Genomic DNA, 17145 nt, shown 5'->3' on the forward strand with positions numbered 1-17145 from the left:
TTAGATGTGAAGAAATAAGTTAGATATAGAAAATCATTTGACCTTGCGTGACCGGCATGAAAAGCGCAAGCCGGTCGCTAGATATTGTGCTCAAGGGAGGTGCCCATTTAAAATATGTCTAGAACACCCCTAGATGGCAATAATTTTTTAAATGGAATCTTTATCGAAGGGGGTGTCACAAACCCCATGCCCTAAAAAGCTCCTGCCTTGGTGAAATTTCAGGCTTGTTTTAGGGCCTGGGAAACACTCTTATAAGTTAAAAAGATAAAAAGATGCTGCTTTAATTATAAAATGATGGACTAAAGACAACATAGAAAAGGGCAGACTTGCAAGTGATGTTCGGGTGCAATCGCAACAAGGTACCACGTTTCTATTGGCAGTAATACCCCTCAGAAAGTGGTACATGCGACCTATTATCAAAAATCAAGTTGTCGTCTAAAGCGGTCTAAAGCGCTACATACATATCTGTCATATATAGTTTTGCTAATCATGCTGTGTCCAAGTTACATGGCATATAACAATTTCATTACAATGACAAAGGGAAACTGAATCTATCTGGCTAAAATTACTCCGGGATGAGTATCGCTCGATTATGACGAACTGAAACGTGAATATACGTCTACAGGTTCACGTTCTTGATTTTTCCAAACTACGAGGAGACGATGCGAGCCCTAAGAAGGCCTTGCCTCCGGCGGGATTCAAAACAACACAATAGAAAATTTATTGTCTTTATCTATCAGTTTCGTTTGCTGCCCTTATCTGCTGTCCATCTGCTAACGTAAGGTCAATACAAAGCTGCCGAAGATCCCTTCAGATTTAAAAATGTTTTCGAAATTCATTGTGGTTTAGAATAAACCATTTCAAATGCTCTCTATCGTAAATTTAGGAACCATTGAACACAAAGCAATGTAGTTTTTGCGACAAAAATAAGGAATTTTGAGTCTATTGTACTTAGAGAAACAAAATGGATATAAAATGTTTCGCTTTCCATTCGATTCCTCTCTGAAGGTCAGAGGTGACAGGAAGGTGAGAGGTCAAAATAGAACCTATCACGTTGAAGTTTTTCTTGCGGGTTTGTTTTAGTTAAGTTTGATTTTGAGCTCGTTATTTTCATATTCAGTGGGCCTGTTACTTGTTAAGAATTTTAAAACGTCTAAAGTGAATGTTTATGCAATGAACCATTGAACACAAAGCAATGTAGTTTTGCGATAAAAATACGGAATTTTGAGTCTATTGTACTTAGAGAAACCAAATGTACATAAAATGTTTCGCTTTCCATTCGATTCCTCTCTGAAGGTCAGAGGTGCGAGGTCAAAAGTGAGAGGTCAAAAGTGAGAGGTTAAGTTTAATTTTGAGCTCATTATTTTCATATTCGACGTGCCTGTTCTTAATTATAGAATGTGCAAAACTCTTTAAGAGTTTTTTATTAAGTATACTGAAAATGATATAAAAATGTTAAACTAATCCCCTTTCACACACAATAACTATTCATACTGATAGTGTATTCATACAGTGTATTCATACAGTGTATTTCATCCAGCGAGCTTTGCGACTACTAGCAACTGACTACCCTGGGTGCAGAGTCTCCATAATCTAGTCTCAGAAAGAAAGTTCAATCGAGTCACAGAAAAATTTCTTAAGAACATGAGAAGTTTTACAAATTTCTTGATATCTTCAATTATTGACATCTCTCATGTTTTCTCATAGATGACCTTTGACATTTTGACCCTTTCAATACCGTGTCATGCTGCTTGGTGTTATCTACATGGAAAAATAAGGGCCATACCTGATCCAAGTATGAAAAGTGTCTGAGCCTCTGCATTTGTTTGGGTTCAAATCTATGATTCATCTTCGAGAATATCATCGTAAGGCCAAAGAAGTACTTAACAGGTAAAGGTCACCTAGAATAAACAAAAAAACGCTGAAACCTCATAACTAGAAAATAATGCACTAAGAATTTTTCAAAAAGTATTACTCTTTATGAAAAGGCAGAAACATCTTATATTAACGAACTTTCAACGAAAGTCAATAAAGAATTTGTAACAAAATTAATTTTTTCAAATATTTCTTAATATTCTTTCATTAAAATACAACACATTATCGCGAATGCGCGATATCGCGAATGTAAGAATGATGCAACAATTTGTGTTGGTTGCATACACGCTCCTGGGATTTTAGGATATCTTAAGCACATGGTAAAACCTTCCGATAATGCTATCTAGTTGTGTCGTGTTGTATTACTATCAAATATAAAAAATAAAAATTAATCAAAAATTTTGGATAAAATCACATGTACTCTATGAATGTTATCATCCTTTAGAATTTTAAAGATTCTAACAAAAACTTTGATAAAAACTGTAAAACTTACGTTGCTTTTTCAATTTGGTTTTTCCAAGACCAATTTCTAGAAAAAAGGAATCTTTGTCAAGAATATCCAAATATGAGAAATATCCAACAACAGAGTCTTTTATAACGAATTGCAGCAAATAAAAGACATTGTGTTATTGACATTAGAAGACTAGCACGCCTTGAACACGTTAATATTATCTGCTTCGTTCCCAGATCTAATGAATAGCTAGCCTAGACTTAAACAAATTAATGCCAATTAGACAGTATACGATAAACTTTCATGTGTACTCATACGGTGCATGCCAGAACACAGACGATTTACTTACGCACTGCCTGAAATGCTGTACCTCGTGCGTGCTAGCTCTTCTTGGGCAAATTATGCCTGGCACAGGGGGAACAAAAGTCCACTTTTTGCCACCCGTCACATATGAAAGCTATTTCACTAGCATACTTAACATATAGGCTGAAATGGCTTATGATCATTTGCAACATCCCCCTGTCTTCTGTCACATCAGCCCGTGTACCTGCACTGTGTGGTTTTATTTGAACAACCGCCGTAAATTCTAATTTGGTCCGTCAAATTAAAAGGGCAGCACCGTATTTGCTGCAGTACGGTCTTGTTAAATCACTGCATAAAAAATCACAGCGCAGATCTTTTAAAATCGACTCTGCCTTAAGATAGTTGCAACCTCGTTTGCATATTAATACAAATGAGCATTCAATTCGAGGTGCCCGTGGCAATTATCTTTTAAATATTCTAACACGCGAATGAATAATACGTTTAGATAATTTTTATATCGGTCAAAGGCTCCAGAAGATAAGAGTGGTTGAAGAACAGTTGGCTGAGACGTGGGTTGTTAGTTAGGATGAGACTCATGTCTATGAGTTTTGAAAAGCCGAAATGGGGAGAAGAGATGGGCTCCGGAAAATCGCTATTCACACATTAAGGGGGGGGGGGGGGGGGTTTGGGTCACTGAATATCAAAACTTTGGTTTGATAGGGTATCTAACAAAAAACATCCAGCTACGAATGGATTTATTTTTCCTATTTAGATGATATATTTTATTCCTGAGTGCAAAATATACAATAAATAAAATACTTAGCAGGATACACTATATCGTTTCATATGGTTTAACTAATCACCAACCCCTTTTCACCCCTTCAATATACAGAAGGAGGCCGAGGCCCCATGATTTTAAGCTAGATACTTTTTCAGTAATTCCTAACCAAATTTTCTTACTTTAGGCCCCTGAAAAAGAATTACGTTCAACTGCCAACTGCAGAAAGAACTCCTGGTTCAAGAAAGAACTCCTGAAAAATGGTTCAAGAAAGAACTCCTCATAATATTGAAATACTTGGTAGATGTGGCGTTGTTCTGGCCTTGTTTGTAAATCTGCCTTTAATTCTAGATCCAAAGTTTTGGACAAAATTGTTGTCTTTTATTATTCCGGACAGGGGAACGCCAGATATTTAAGAATAGAATTGCATGAGACATTAAAAATAAAAAATATTCGCATCAAGCTTGAAACTCGGAGTGCTTCTAACAACCACCTTGCCCTACACGTATAATATGAAGTATTTGAAAAATAAAGCAGAAAGATGACGAAATCGGAAAAAAAAGAATTTCATTGCCACTTCTAACCTTTTGTAATTTCAGGAGGATATTTTGCTAGTTTTATGTTACTTCTAAAACAATTGCGTGGGACCCGGAATGAAAAGGCTTTCTACCCATAAGAAAGTCGATATCATTGTTCCATATGAACTTCCTGGGGAAGTTTCTGGAAAGATATTTTTTGCAAGGAAATGTACAAAATGCTAGCTTTTTCAAGTATTATAATGTCAGGAATCAGGACCATTTTGCTTGCCTGCACAAGTCAATAACTGAAGCAACTTTTGCAGTATATGAAACCTGCAATAGCTTCGTATTCCCAAGAAGAACAAGCGAGCAATTTGTTATAGACCGTGTCTTGTGGCGAAATCAGAACTTCCAAAACTTGAACACTGAGAAATCTATATTTATCACAGACAGTAATGGAACTAGACAAGACACATGAGAGAGACCGAAGATGATCAAACATCTTGGAACTAAATTTGCAAGCTACTTGCAACAGTACAATTTTGTCAGACAGAGGAAGTTTTTATTAAAACAAATCTCAATTTCCGTTACTAGCCTGATAGACTGAAAACTTTTATAAAACGAATTTGAAATTTTATAAACCTTTGAATAAATGAGAGTTTTAAAGAAACATTGCCAATGGCCTGTTACCCCTCAAACAAAAAATGCTTCGTAAAGAAGTGGTTTTGTTATTTAAGTCATACTTTTACTAAGATGTAAAGACCTCTAGGAACTCACGAGAGTTGGTATGTAAAAGATACTTTGAAACCATAGAAAAAAACTTATAACTCTCTCGGTTTTATAAACGTACTCTCATCCAAAAATTGCATCCCTCCGTTAGCCATGGCCGTATATATGACGGGGAAAAAAAGTTTACTTAAGACATGATCTAATCAATTTGTCCGAATTATATCGTGACTCATAACGGGGTTTATTTTCTCATCAAAGAACTTTCCATAATCTACAGGTAATAAAATTCCAAAGTAGCGGGTGCTGTCAACCGAAAGCCTTAAAAAGATGTAGCACCAGCAACCAGTGGACGAAAGAGACTACAACAATACCGGTTTTGTTTGAGGTTCCTTGTTACCCGAAAAAAATCTCACGAAAAATATGGCACTTGCTGGTACCTGTTATCTTAATCCTGATTAAGAAGGATACAGAACGCTATTACTCAATTATTTCTGATAAATCAAGGCACGCAAAATTGATTTGGTACCAGCTCGACACTGTCAAGATTCCATTTAAAGCTTAGTTTTATAAGATACCAGTAAAGTATTATCTCACTGGAAATTTCTTGTAAACAAAGGTTTTCTGTGTTGGCCAGAAGTTGCTTTCAAACGCGGCATAAAATCTAACGATTTAGCGATTTAGCTATTTTGACAGTCAGTGTAATTATACAGAGACGCAAAAGCCCTAAAAGCCTACAAATCTGATTTATAGGAAGGTTTTTGCCAACATGAGGAAGGATTCATTGGCAAAAAAAATTTGTGTTCTTGTTCTTTCAAGTGTGGAAAATTAATCACAAATAAATACCTAGAGCCATTAATAATCAATTCAACTTCAACGGCATGATAATGTTGAGGTTATGATGATAAATTAATCAATGAAAATCAGGCCTGAAAGAAAATCTATGAAGAGATTGTGACGTATGTCAGGAAAACTTAGATTTGAAGATTTGATAAGAGCTCTAATTCTCTGCTAAATCAGAAAAATGACACAAGGAATTCCCTTGATACGTGTTTTTGCCTGGTACGGGCTTTTGCTAGGCTGTTTATTCAGCAATTTTATATTGTCCCAAAAGTAGGAAGGACAAGGTTTAATGCAACTTTGTAATTATGATTATTATGATTTCAATGACGACTGTGCTGATGACATCAATTTGGTGACGGTCTAACAAGAATATATCAGTTAATTATCAGTTTCATTGGTCATCCATTTACAAATACACCTAGAATGTCCCCATGACTGCCTGGACTGGCAAATTATCCATTATCAACAACCCAAAGCTGATCACACGCAATGAGAAGCTTGTTTATAAGAAACAGAAAATCACAAGAACACTTATGCTAACTCAATTCTATAATCTGAAAACAGAGGATTCTAAAACCCAAACATAGAGACGTTCAGCATCATCCCATTACGTAGCAACGACTCGTGAGGGTCCTTCACTCTTATCAGTACTTATTCAAGGGAGTGGCTAAATTAAATTGAAGTGGAGTTTAATCGATCAACAATAAAACCGAGGCTGTGTTTAAGAGGCACTTATCTTTGAGAAGGCAGCTGAAATTATTAAGCTGTCAAAACTAGGATTTCAAAATCAGTCAGAAATCAACAGGTCAAAGAATTTAGAAATGTTTTCATGTGGATAAGAAAGTATGGAAAAGCTTCAAGCAGATGGACGATTTCGAACAACAGCCTACAAAAGCTCTAGAAAGAAAAACTGACTGAAACAGTAGTTCTGTGACAAGTTAAGGTTGAAATATCTGTCATCTTGATGGTATATTAAAACAAATCCCCAAGGCTGAGGATATTTTAGAAAGAATGTAGAAACTTCAAGGGAAGTTGTGTCAGCCATCTTAGAGTGCAAAATAAAACAACATAAGATAATTAAGCAAACAGATATTATAGACTGCCACCTTCGCAAAGAAGATTAAAATTTATGAAAGGTATAAATCAAATTTAAAAAAAATGACATGAAATTATATTCGTAGTTAAGAACATTCGAAATTTAGCTTAACAAGATAAATTTACTTATGTAATTTATAAAATACTTAACTGATCTGCCCTCTATCATAATGGGGTGAGTCATAAAATGGCAGAAGTACACCCATAAACTAATCAATTTATCTAACGCAAATCAATTTATCTAGAGACAACAGAATTGAGCTGAAGCCTAATTTTCCCTAGTCCATCTAACATAGTCTCTAAAGTTTCCTTCGTTAGCTCCACGTTCACAGTTCTACCACTTTCTCTTGTCACACCGTCCGACAACGAAGAACTGTCAACCTATACAAAAGCACATATAGAATTATTAATGTACGTGTTAAGCGATGGGTAAAAAAAGTTGACTTTGATAACCCAGTTATGTTGTAAAATAAAGGAAACAGTAGGCCAAAATGGCGGCTTACAGTAGCCGAGGGGCTAAGCTGGAAAAATTCTCAACAACAATCTATAGAGTCTCAATTCAAGACTAAATTGAATGATTATTTTGGAATCTTATATCCTACTTTTACATGTCAATCAATAAGTCAAAATAGTGAGCCTTGACAGTGTTACTTCAAATTATATGAAAGCCCAACAGCACTTTAGTAGTGGCATCAAATTTTTATCGCCGAAAGTTAACGAAAGTTTTTGAAGGTTTATCAAGGAAAATACTATCTAGTTATTAATGGCAAGTAGTGGTTTTGATAACGTTGAGCGCTTTAAACATTGGCTTTGAGGGTGTTTTAACTCTGTGAATTAAACTTTACTATGGTAAATAAAAAACCAGGGGAGCGGTGCCGCGACGTTTTAGATACGGCCTGTAGATGTGTAGCAACACGCAGACTGGAAAACTGTTACCCGAAAAGTGGAGGGGGGATCTTTGAATAAAAATAGATAGTATTGGAGCACTGAAGCAGGAAAGCGATTGGATCTGCATAAAAGTATCAAAAATTGAACATTAATCCAAACCGTCTGACAAAATGCACACAGCAACATTGGCGCTTCGCTTTGATACACGGGGCATAGAAAAATCTAGTAGTAGACATATTCAAGAACTCCGGTGCAAGTTGGAAAGTGAGGAAGCCAAAAGCAAATGAATGATTCACAACAGAAGATTTTGCCAAAATTGTGTTTGTTATGCCAAAAAGAGGGGAGCATACAAACTCCCTCAGCCCCAGGAGTCAGAGAGTCTGTAAAAAGCAGCTTTAACTAAACAACAGCAAACAGACTGCAGAAAATAACATTTTATTTGCAGAATTCTAGATAATTTATGCTGAACTCTAGCCATGATATAACGGCAACCTGGCGAATGACTTGTCATATCCTGGTGCTAATATGGAGCTTGATGCTTTGCTAGTTATCACTAAGCTTATTCTTAATCTTAATTATTTTTGCTCTGATGAAGCTCCGTATGCCGGGGCGAAATATAAGCCATTACCCATTTTATGCGTGTTTGTTGTTGTTTATTCTCGTTGTTTATCAATAAGCTTAACTTAAAGTTGATGTTTCTATACCCTGTACAATCCTAGCCACAGCTAGTGACACGAACGTCTAAATGCAACACAAACAGAAGTATATATGGTATGGTATGGGAGAAATGACACTCACTGTTAATCGGCCTTTTATAAAGTGCTCGATGTCATATAGGCAAAGCTGTACACGCAATTAAGCATAGAGCTGAATGGTTCTTATTTGCGACACCGAGTTTCACACTTAGTGCAGTTATCAGCCCATGCTAATTGCCCATGGGCTGATACTACCATGAGGGTACACAGGTAGTATCAGCCCATGCTAATACTACCTGTGTACCGTCAGATTTTGCATTATCTTTTAGCAATCGACTTTACAACGGGACCTCTATACAATGGACATCATTTAGATCAGTGTTATTGCCCGTTGTATAGAGGTGTCCGTATCCGTTGTATAGAGGTGTCCGTTGTAGAGAGGTGTCCGCTGTATAGAGATTCCTTTAAAAGCATTTTGACCATTCGGAACAAAAACATATGCCCGTTGTTGAAATGTGTCCGTTGAATAGAGGTGTCCGTTGCTAAAGGTGTATGTTGTATAGAGGCGTCCGTTCTTAAGAGGTGTCCGTTCTTAAGAGGTGTCCGTTGTTGAGAGGTGTCCGTTGTAGAGAGGTTTCGTTAATTGAGGTTCCGCTATCTACCTGCTTTTACTGATATCATACCGGAGAACGCTGTGTTTTAAACACACCCTTAGCTAAATGATAGATGCTTTAATTTCTAAAATGCTAAATGCAAAAAGAGTGAACCTTACCTTGAGCTGAAGCAGGCAGGATGGAGCTGCCGGCCTCCCCGATGAACCAGTTTTGACATCAATGCGCCAATCGAAGTCAACCAGCCGGGGAAGAGAAACTAAAGATTCAACAAAAAATCATCATTGACAGCTTTAAAGCCCAAAGAATAGAGTAAATCAGACTGATCTTGGTTCATATTTAAACAATGCATATGGTCAATTCAGGGTCAAAGTCTCTTGTTCAAGAGGTATATTCAAGAGGCATATTGCTTGTGTTTGAGGGAGAAAAGAGATTAAATATTTCATTTAAAAATATTTCAATTCAAATTTGTTTAGAGGCACAAAATTGTTAATAAATAAACAATACAGAGTTTGAGGTATTGTAGCTCAAACCTGGAAACCTGCAGACAGCAATTAAAAATGATCTTTGATTGACTTACATCGCTGTTATCAACGCTCTACAAGTTCACCTTAAACTTACAGTTACTCATCATTTCTAGAAAATGCCTGATGTGTATGACATAAAACAATATTGTGGTAGAGGGTGCTAGAATACACACAAAATGGGGCTATATCTGTAGGTAAAACAATTTTCATGGAAAAAAATAAGATACTGAAGAACTATATTGCATAGAGTATTCCATACCTTGTTGATTGATGGTATCTGATCTCCAATTAGGCCTAGGATTAACAATCAAATATTGGTGCAACAGGGAAACTCAAGGCTGCATAAGGAAAGATGAATAGAATTTAGCATAAAAAGCAATTGACGTATTTCTTATTGATGCATATTAATGTTTATTTCGTATACCTATGACACTATTAGAAAATTGATATTCAAACATGATGCGCGTGTTGGTATCAGAAGAGCTTTGCTACAAGTATAGCAAGGTACTATCCCTGCCAAAAATGTTGGGACATTAATTTTCAAGAACAAATTTAGCTATCTCTTCTCCCCCTGGAAACAATGTTGGTTTTCAAAAAACGACCCGTGAGATTAGAAAGTATGCTCTTGTGTGACTTGTATGATATTTGCCTGAGTTGTCAATATTGTTCAGGGGGGCGGGTAAGGGAAAAGAATAGTGCTCGGAAAAGGAATAGCATGGGGACAGTATAGTAAAGCATGGCCTAGAGGTTAGTAAAGCATGGTAACAATTAATGACGAGTGATCCGTTAACAACCTTGAGTAGGCCTCTACGTCTACACATTTAATTGGTCAGCCCCCATAACTCTTGTTCCATGAAAGGTCATCCAAATACGCTGCAGACTGTTGCACCACCATTTCAGGCTGTAACATAGGTAAATCACAAGCAAAAGATTTGGTAATACTTTCAATAGGCATGCGGCACTGATCAGGGAGCCTCAACGGTCATGTGTTGGCGATTCTGATTGCTCTCCTAGCTTAAAGCTTTAGATTTATGTTCTAACATGATAAACTCTGAAGGGTTTTTGAGAAAAAAGTATTTGTAAAGCAATTTTCAAATTTTGTAACAAAAATTTTTTTCCTTCTTTCTATTTATAGAATAATGCCAGTGATTCGGGAAATACTGCACTATTTCCCAGTATACTCGATATTTTAGTAATACCAGAAATATTGCGGATAGCAAAGATAAGTAAAGTTTCTTCGAAAAGTCTTATGAAGAAAGAAAACAGTTGTTGCTTGATTTGAGCAATTACGTTGTAAGACAAGATGGGGCCTGGAGACTATGAATAGACAACTACTTATCACCTTAAAGGCCTAGGGCAAGTATCCTCACAAACAGGAACTTCTGTTAAATATGGAGCGCCTACAAGACTAACCCTTACATACTGGAATAAGGCGAAGTAACTAAACATGTGTCGCAATGCTTTAAGGTTTCAGGACTATAATTCTAGGGTAGGAGAAAGTTAGATTGAGTTAAAATGAGGATCGGAGCCGTGATTTCGAGGGTCAGGGCACCAAACGGCAACCGATTGGTACCTGATTGCAACAAGCAGGAAGATGGCGAACAGAACTGGCTATCATACTCTTGTTCCAGAGCAAATGCCCTCTCTCAGGTTACAGTTAATATTGAGTCGCTTTTAATTATTGCATTAAACTTTAAAAATATACATCAATATACAGAAAGAAAATCGCTAAAGGCTATCTTTTAAAAAAACACCTGGTGAGGCAATAAAGCTTTTCAAGGGTTCACAATACAATCTAGCCTCAGCTGCAGCCTAAAGTTGCATAACCCTGAAAATTTGACTGATGTCCTTAAAGAAAATTGGTTTACACAAAAGCACAGTAAGCAATGCAAATCAACCCCAACCAATTTGCTAAAAGGAAGTGACATTGGTAGAAAAACCAATACATTCGCTGTTGTTAGAAAAATCAAAGATAAAAGCTAGCAACGAAACACCTGCAAAATGTTTTCAAATAACCACGAAAGAACGACTTTTCAAATATTTCTCAGTTAAAATCAATTAGGGTGGGCTAAAATCGATGTTTTTTGACGTGCAGTGCAGCATGTTTTTGAAGGATAACTCTGGAAGTTGCGAAATAATTGGAGAATGATTGTATATCGTACATCGTATTAGTGTAACAATTTCATCGACAAAAGAACTTAATCTCAAAACTTTTGATGTCACACCAAAACGGCGAAAACATTAAAGTTTTTTCGATTTTTGAAGATAAAAACATGTGAATCACTCAATATTTCCTATCTTAGTCAAAGGTGGAGCTGGTATTTTTGCGTAAAAATACAGAGCTGGCGATTATGCGTAGATTTAATTGTGCACGGGCTGCGCCCCGCCCTGGAGATTTTGGTAATGAATGCCCCCCCCCCCCCCCAAAAAAACTAAAAGGATAGAAAAGTCATGTTTAGGTTTTTTGAATTTATGCGAAACAAATTAAATGTGAAAAAACATTATTCGAAGGCTTTAGCACAGAATTACCCAATTTTGTCGAACATACTTCACCACACAATAACAGTTTAAATGCGATAAGTATAAGAGCTTGAATATGGCTTTAAATCACAAAAATCACATCATAAAAACAGATTTACATGTGGCGAAATCATCGATCGAACTGCTGATGTGATCTCAACTAAAAGCTGATTGGCAGAAATGAAGCATTTTGTCTTTTCGATCGAAAGCTGGTGATCGAGATTTAATCAAATAAGCAGGATTGAGTTTAAATTTTTCGTTCCAGATAAAAAATATACTTTTTGGAAGCAATGTCTACCAGAATAAAAGACAAAGGCGAGAAGTTCATGGTTCAGGCTACAGTAGTGGCAGAAAAAGCCTCCAGAGCAACAACTCCCAAAGCCATTGGCATTAAATTTCTCATGTGGAATTTCACCAAAGAATAACATCGTTCAAATAGCCTAGTTTGAACAAATTATTCACTTTAAGTGAAGCAATCTTTAACTTTTGTAGACCTTCATAGAAAGGTATATAGTTGTTGCAAATAGAAATTAAGAAAGTTTGACTTACATGCAGTCAGCAATTATCTTTGATAGAAGTTCCCTCAAGTTTTTGTGGAAGTCATCTAAAAGACAGAAGAGGAGAAAAGGAATGGTACTATGATACAGATGATACAAATACAACAATTTTTCGAATAATTTGTACGAATTTTATCATAATGAATTCTAAAAAACCATTCTGCAATGACTTTTGGGGGTCTGGTCAAGACAAAAGTAATGAGAGGAGTTTACATAGAAAGATCTCTGTCACAAATGCAATTCTATAAAAAAAGATGCAATTTCAGTGAAAATTCAAACCTACTGCCGTGCAAAGAGTGCCATATTCTCTTTTGCTTATCATGTTTAAGCATCATCCTTATTTGATTTTGAAACCAGCTGATTATAATTTCAAAACTATAAATTGATTATAATCACTTGCATATTGATTATGATCACATGCAAGAAATGCTAAAATTACTAAATATTGTAAAATATGAAACCTGGAAACAGTGAAAAAACCTCTGTTGCGCCAGCTGCTCCTTCAAATACGGCCATCTTTATCAATTCAGAGACTGATCCAATGAGCTTTAAATAAATGAAACTATCAGTTACAAAAAGACAAAACAATTAGCTCTACAATAGACATTACAAATGATAAACACAACATGCCTTTCCTGATGATTTTGCAAAGTGGTCCAAGATTCTAAAACATCAAGTTCAGCAGAATACATAATTGTAGATTAAGAATTAATTTTAAAAGAAAACAGAAATAAATTTCAGTCCATTGAAAAATTGAGTTTAACATGACAGGAAAAAGAAATTTACAAAAAAAATACAACATGCAACAAAATACTTTATTCTTCTAACAGCTAAAGGCAATCTTTGACTGCCAACAGCTAAATAAATATCAGTAAAGCATCATGAATTTCCAAATTTTGACACTTATTCTTCATCTGGTAAACACATTTAATATAGAAATATTTCTTGTTTTCAATAAGTCATGAAAAATCTTCATCAATCACCGATAATACTGATCAACCACAACTGTTTTTTTGTTTTTTTATGAGTATTAGTGCTGCTGTTTCCAGCTTGTATAGAGGCAAAAATTCAAGCTCTCTACATTTGAAACCTTGCTTTGAGCAAACGCAAGTGGGAAAAAACATTGAATCAGGCCTGACCATGTGAGGAGAGCCAATACTCTTCTCCCCTCCAAGCTCTCCTCAAACATCATAGGGGAGCTACAGATTGCCCTTCTAAATTGCTTTAAAAAGAAAATTGCTCTCCTTGAAATCAATTTTCCTTTGTTTCTATTTTTATTTACCTTCAAACACCATACCTGGAGAAGACAAGTAAAGCTGTTTACTGATCCTCTGCTAAACGTTCTATGGCAAGGCCTTCTTATATGGCAAAATTTCAAGCTCTGTACATTTGAACCCTTGCTTTGAGCAAACATAGTTGGGCAAAAACATTGAATGGTCATTCAACAAGCTAATGCAGATCACTGCTTATATGTTTATGAGCAACATCACATTAGAACTTCACAATTCGATTTGGATTAACTAAAATAATTTTATATGAGAATAAGCTTAATTGATATAAAATTACTGAAATACAGAAAACAAGCTTCTCTCTGTTTCCTTAATCTAGAATATCTAGTAAAAGATGCTTACCATTATCGCATCTTCTTCAGGAACATCAAGATCACTTGCAACCTTCTCACTAAAACCTTTAGGAACTACAAACAAGAAGAAAGCAAAATCAACTCCATATAATCACAATGTTGATATCAATGCTCCTTGGAAAAATTAATTGATCTGGATGCAATAACAAACAAAATGTGGGAGGTTCAGTGATATTCAGACTACTTTGAGTAAATAGCTCTACATATTGCTAAATGACAACAAAAAGTCTAATAACATTTATGAGATGCTCACAGACTTACTTTGAACATTGAACTTTGAGATATAAAGCATATCACTTGATAACAGGTTATGCTTGAAACTCCACCAATACAATTTATTCTTTTTTCCAACAATTTTATTAAAAATTCAAGTTAAATTGCTCATTACATTGTGCGACATGCATCTAGTATACCTTGTACTATGTAAAAGATATGAAACTGTGGCACTATATTAATTTATATATCATTACAATTTTGGAATTTTGAGACTTTTTAAATAAAGGACTGAAAAAAGCAGCCAAAATTTTTCAAAGAAGTTAACAAAATCTTCAGAGACTTTGTATAAAACAACTTACTGGTTGAATTAATGTGAGCAAAGCAGTCTTGGAGCAATTTCTTCACAAATTCTTTTGATGGTGCCTAAAGAGCAAAGATAACAAATGGTATAACTAAAAGCTTTCAAGTACTGACATTACTTAATCATAAATTCATATTTTCAGAAGTTTTTGCGTTTAGCATTAAGAATATAAAAAAAATTAAATATTCTTGCCTTGCATATCTTGCTAAGTGCAAAGATAACAAAAGCTTATTGGAATGCTTAATAAACTTTTAAAGAAAAGCAAAACATTACATTTACTAAGATGTAAAACCAGGTTCTAAGGTGTCTGTGGCTTCTATAGAACTTGAAAGTGAAGGGAAGCTGAGTAGATCATATAAGATGATTTAGTATCTGAATAAATAACTGACAATCTAGTAGTGGCATTTTTGTTTTGTTACTAAACCCTTTTTGGTAATATACACAGTGGCATCACTTGACCTTCCAGACTAGGGGGTCGGAGGGTCAACAATAGAAAATCTATAGATGGAGGCATTGATGGAGAAGAATTTAGATGTTTTATCACCTACTGATAGATGATTTTAGCAACAAACTAAGGATTTTGTAGACAAACTGAAGATTTACTGACAAATTCATGAAGTATTGGGGGTTGTTACACCCCCCCCCCCCCCCCCACTAGCTATACCCATGAACTTACACACCAATACAGACCTTCAAACCTCCCAAGCTTAAAAACCTGGATATTCGAAATTTTTCTTTATTAAAACCTGGAGATTTTGCTAAAAACCTGAAGATTTTGCGTCATGAACTTTTTCACCAAAAATAGCAAGATTTACCCATACACTCATTGCTGTTACTGTAAAACTGTATCCTGTATACTATAACTTAAACAGTTTTCACACACATTTTCTGTTATAGTTCAAAGTTGCTTTTTTCGCACTCTTCAAAACTTCTTCTTCTGGTTGCCATTTATAACAGGGAACCACTGATTCTTGGAATCAGTGGTTCTGGTTTGCATGCAAACATAGGAACTAGAAGCGGGACATGGGGCCGAGGGAGTTATTCTAAGCCAACCAGCCATGTCAGCAGCGCTTCGATGTGATTCAAGAACGATAACATAGAAGAGGGAAATTGTACATAAAATCATGCATAAAATTTGCAGGGGAAAAGCTGAATAAAATCTAAACATTTAGAAAATCGATGCATTGGTAAATTGAAAATAAGTTTTTGAAAAAACCGAGTGAAATGAACAAAAATTCGTGTGAACGTGAGATTGAGGCCAAAACCGTGAAACACACAGCAAAACCGTGAGAGTTGGCAGGTCTGCCAATATTAAACCTATTTTCACTGGGATTTTCTTTGTCTCAAGGCGTTCTTCCTGAATTTATTTGCTAATAACAGCAAGCTTAATTTGATGTAAAATCTTCACCATTTGCTTCTTTCAGCTTGCCTTTGTAATATATGACCAAGGAAAAATTTCACATGGGCGGAATCTTTGTCAGTGTCTACATCATATGCCCTATTCAATTCAATGCAGACTTTATTTTAGGTACTGGCACCAGAATAATAATCCTCAAATTTGCTAGCTTTAAAGATATAACTGCTCACAGTACTCAAAAATAATTGTTGGACTTGTTGGGTTGGGGACAGTAATGATTTAGAAAATTTCTGGTATGTTCAGAAAAATAACTGCATACAATTAAAAAAAAACACTCAGAAATGTATCTTTTTCTTTAATTTACCCTTGCCGCGGTAGCTTCATCATCAGAGTTTTGAATAGGTACAATTTTGGTTATAAGATCATAAAATAAGATTGCTCACGATAAAATTAAAATTTCATAGCTGAAGATGTTTCCAGCGGCAGTTGTACCTTTTCTTTCTTATAAAAGTAATTTGATTGTTTATCAGTATGTTACGTACCTTTAAGAGGAAATTCAGTTGTTCGAAGTTGCATTTTATAGACTTTTCTGAAACGTTACCGTCACTTCCATCCTGGCTGGGCGCCATCTTCTTTTCCGACCAAGGAAGTGAAACTGAAAAACGAGGCTATATCAAGAACAATAACCCACAACATAACGAGGCACATCTCGGATATACTGACCCCCTTCTTGTATCCCCCTCCCTCTACAATCTAAAATGCTAATAAAGCAGTCTCACGGAAAAGATGCTGGAAGTCAAGGTGAGCTTTAAAATAGATAAAAAAGTTAAAATAATTTTGGATAATTCCTTCGATTTCCTGGAGATCAAAATCTCTTCAGTGAAAAATTAATTGAATACAGACAAAAATCACCTTTCAGTATTCAACAGATTAAAAGTAACATGCTTATGTGCAGCTGTTAGAGACATGTTTTTAAAGTACAAAATTTTGAAAAATTACGTTTTATCCACTGACTCTTACTTGACCTTGGCATAAGACGTTGTGTCCCGAAATTTGGTGTGTTTAGAGCAAGCGGTCATTTGACGAAAGTGCTGATAAATCCCTCTTATGTTATGAAAGTTTTATGTCGATTTCATTAGCATAAAAGCGAGAGAAGTAGAAAGAATCTTTTAAGCCTGAGCG

The 17145-nt window shown here is 35.5% G+C and overlaps 2 protein-coding genes across 3 annotated transcripts in view; both read right to left on the reverse strand.

Annotated features, from left to right (window-relative positions):
- LOC135695354 (uncharacterized) overlaps positions 1 to 1895 on the reverse strand; it is a 44206-nt gene extending 42311 nt beyond the window's left edge. The window contains exon 1 of the mRNA XM_065214423.2: positions 1787 to 1895. Within this exon, the coding sequence (XP_065070495.1) occupies positions 1787 to 1864 (78 nt within the window). The 5' untranslated portion in view covers positions 1865 to 1895. The remainder of the gene's footprint in view (positions 1 to 1786) is intronic.
- Positions 1787 to 16637, reverse strand: LOC135695355 (COMM domain-containing protein 9). Of its 2 annotated transcripts, XM_065214426.2 has the most exons (9): positions 16506 to 16637; positions 14605 to 14668; positions 14019 to 14083; positions 12849 to 12933; positions 12380 to 12434; positions 9570 to 9604; positions 8945 to 9042; positions 2369 to 2404; positions 1787 to 1901 (listed from the first exon to the last, which is right to left on the reverse strand). In XM_065214426.2, exons 1-8 carry the CDS (start codon positions 16590 to 16592, stop codon positions 2378 to 2380), a joined length of 516 nt encoding a protein of 171 aa, XP_065070498.1. In that variant the 5' UTR covers positions 16593 to 16637; the 3' UTR covers positions 1787 to 1901; positions 2369 to 2377. The 2 variants fall into 2 exon arrangements, with proteins under 2 accessions (XP_065070498.1, XP_065070497.2); XM_065214425.2 differs by lacking the exons at positions 1787 to 1901; positions 2369 to 2404 and adding an exon at positions 6595 to 6970 and having other exon boundaries at positions 16506 to 16636.
- Positions 16638 to 17145: the final 508 nt, after the last annotated feature.

The sequence above is a fragment of the Rhopilema esculentum genome, chromosome 2 (genome assembly GCF_057945365.1).
Source record: "Rhopilema esculentum isolate cy_ngs chromosome 2, ASM5794536v1, whole genome shotgun sequence".
NCBI lineage: Eukaryota > Metazoa > Cnidaria > Scyphozoa > Rhizostomeae > Rhizostomatidae > Rhopilema > Rhopilema esculentum.

Coding starts and splice junctions, on each gene's coding strand:
- LOC135695355 (XM_065214425.2), bottom strand. CDS start 16,592: ATGGCGCCCAGCCAGGATGGAAGTGACGGTAACGTTTCAGAAAAGTCT. Junction 12,934..14,018: donor CTGAAGAAGATGCGATAATG/GTAAGCATCTTT, acceptor ATTTATTTAAAG/CTCATTGGATCAGTCTCTGA. Junction 6,971..8,944: donor CCTGCCTGCTTCAGCTCAAG/GTAAGGTTCACT, acceptor GCTTTTGTATAG/GTTGACAGTTCTTCGTTGTC.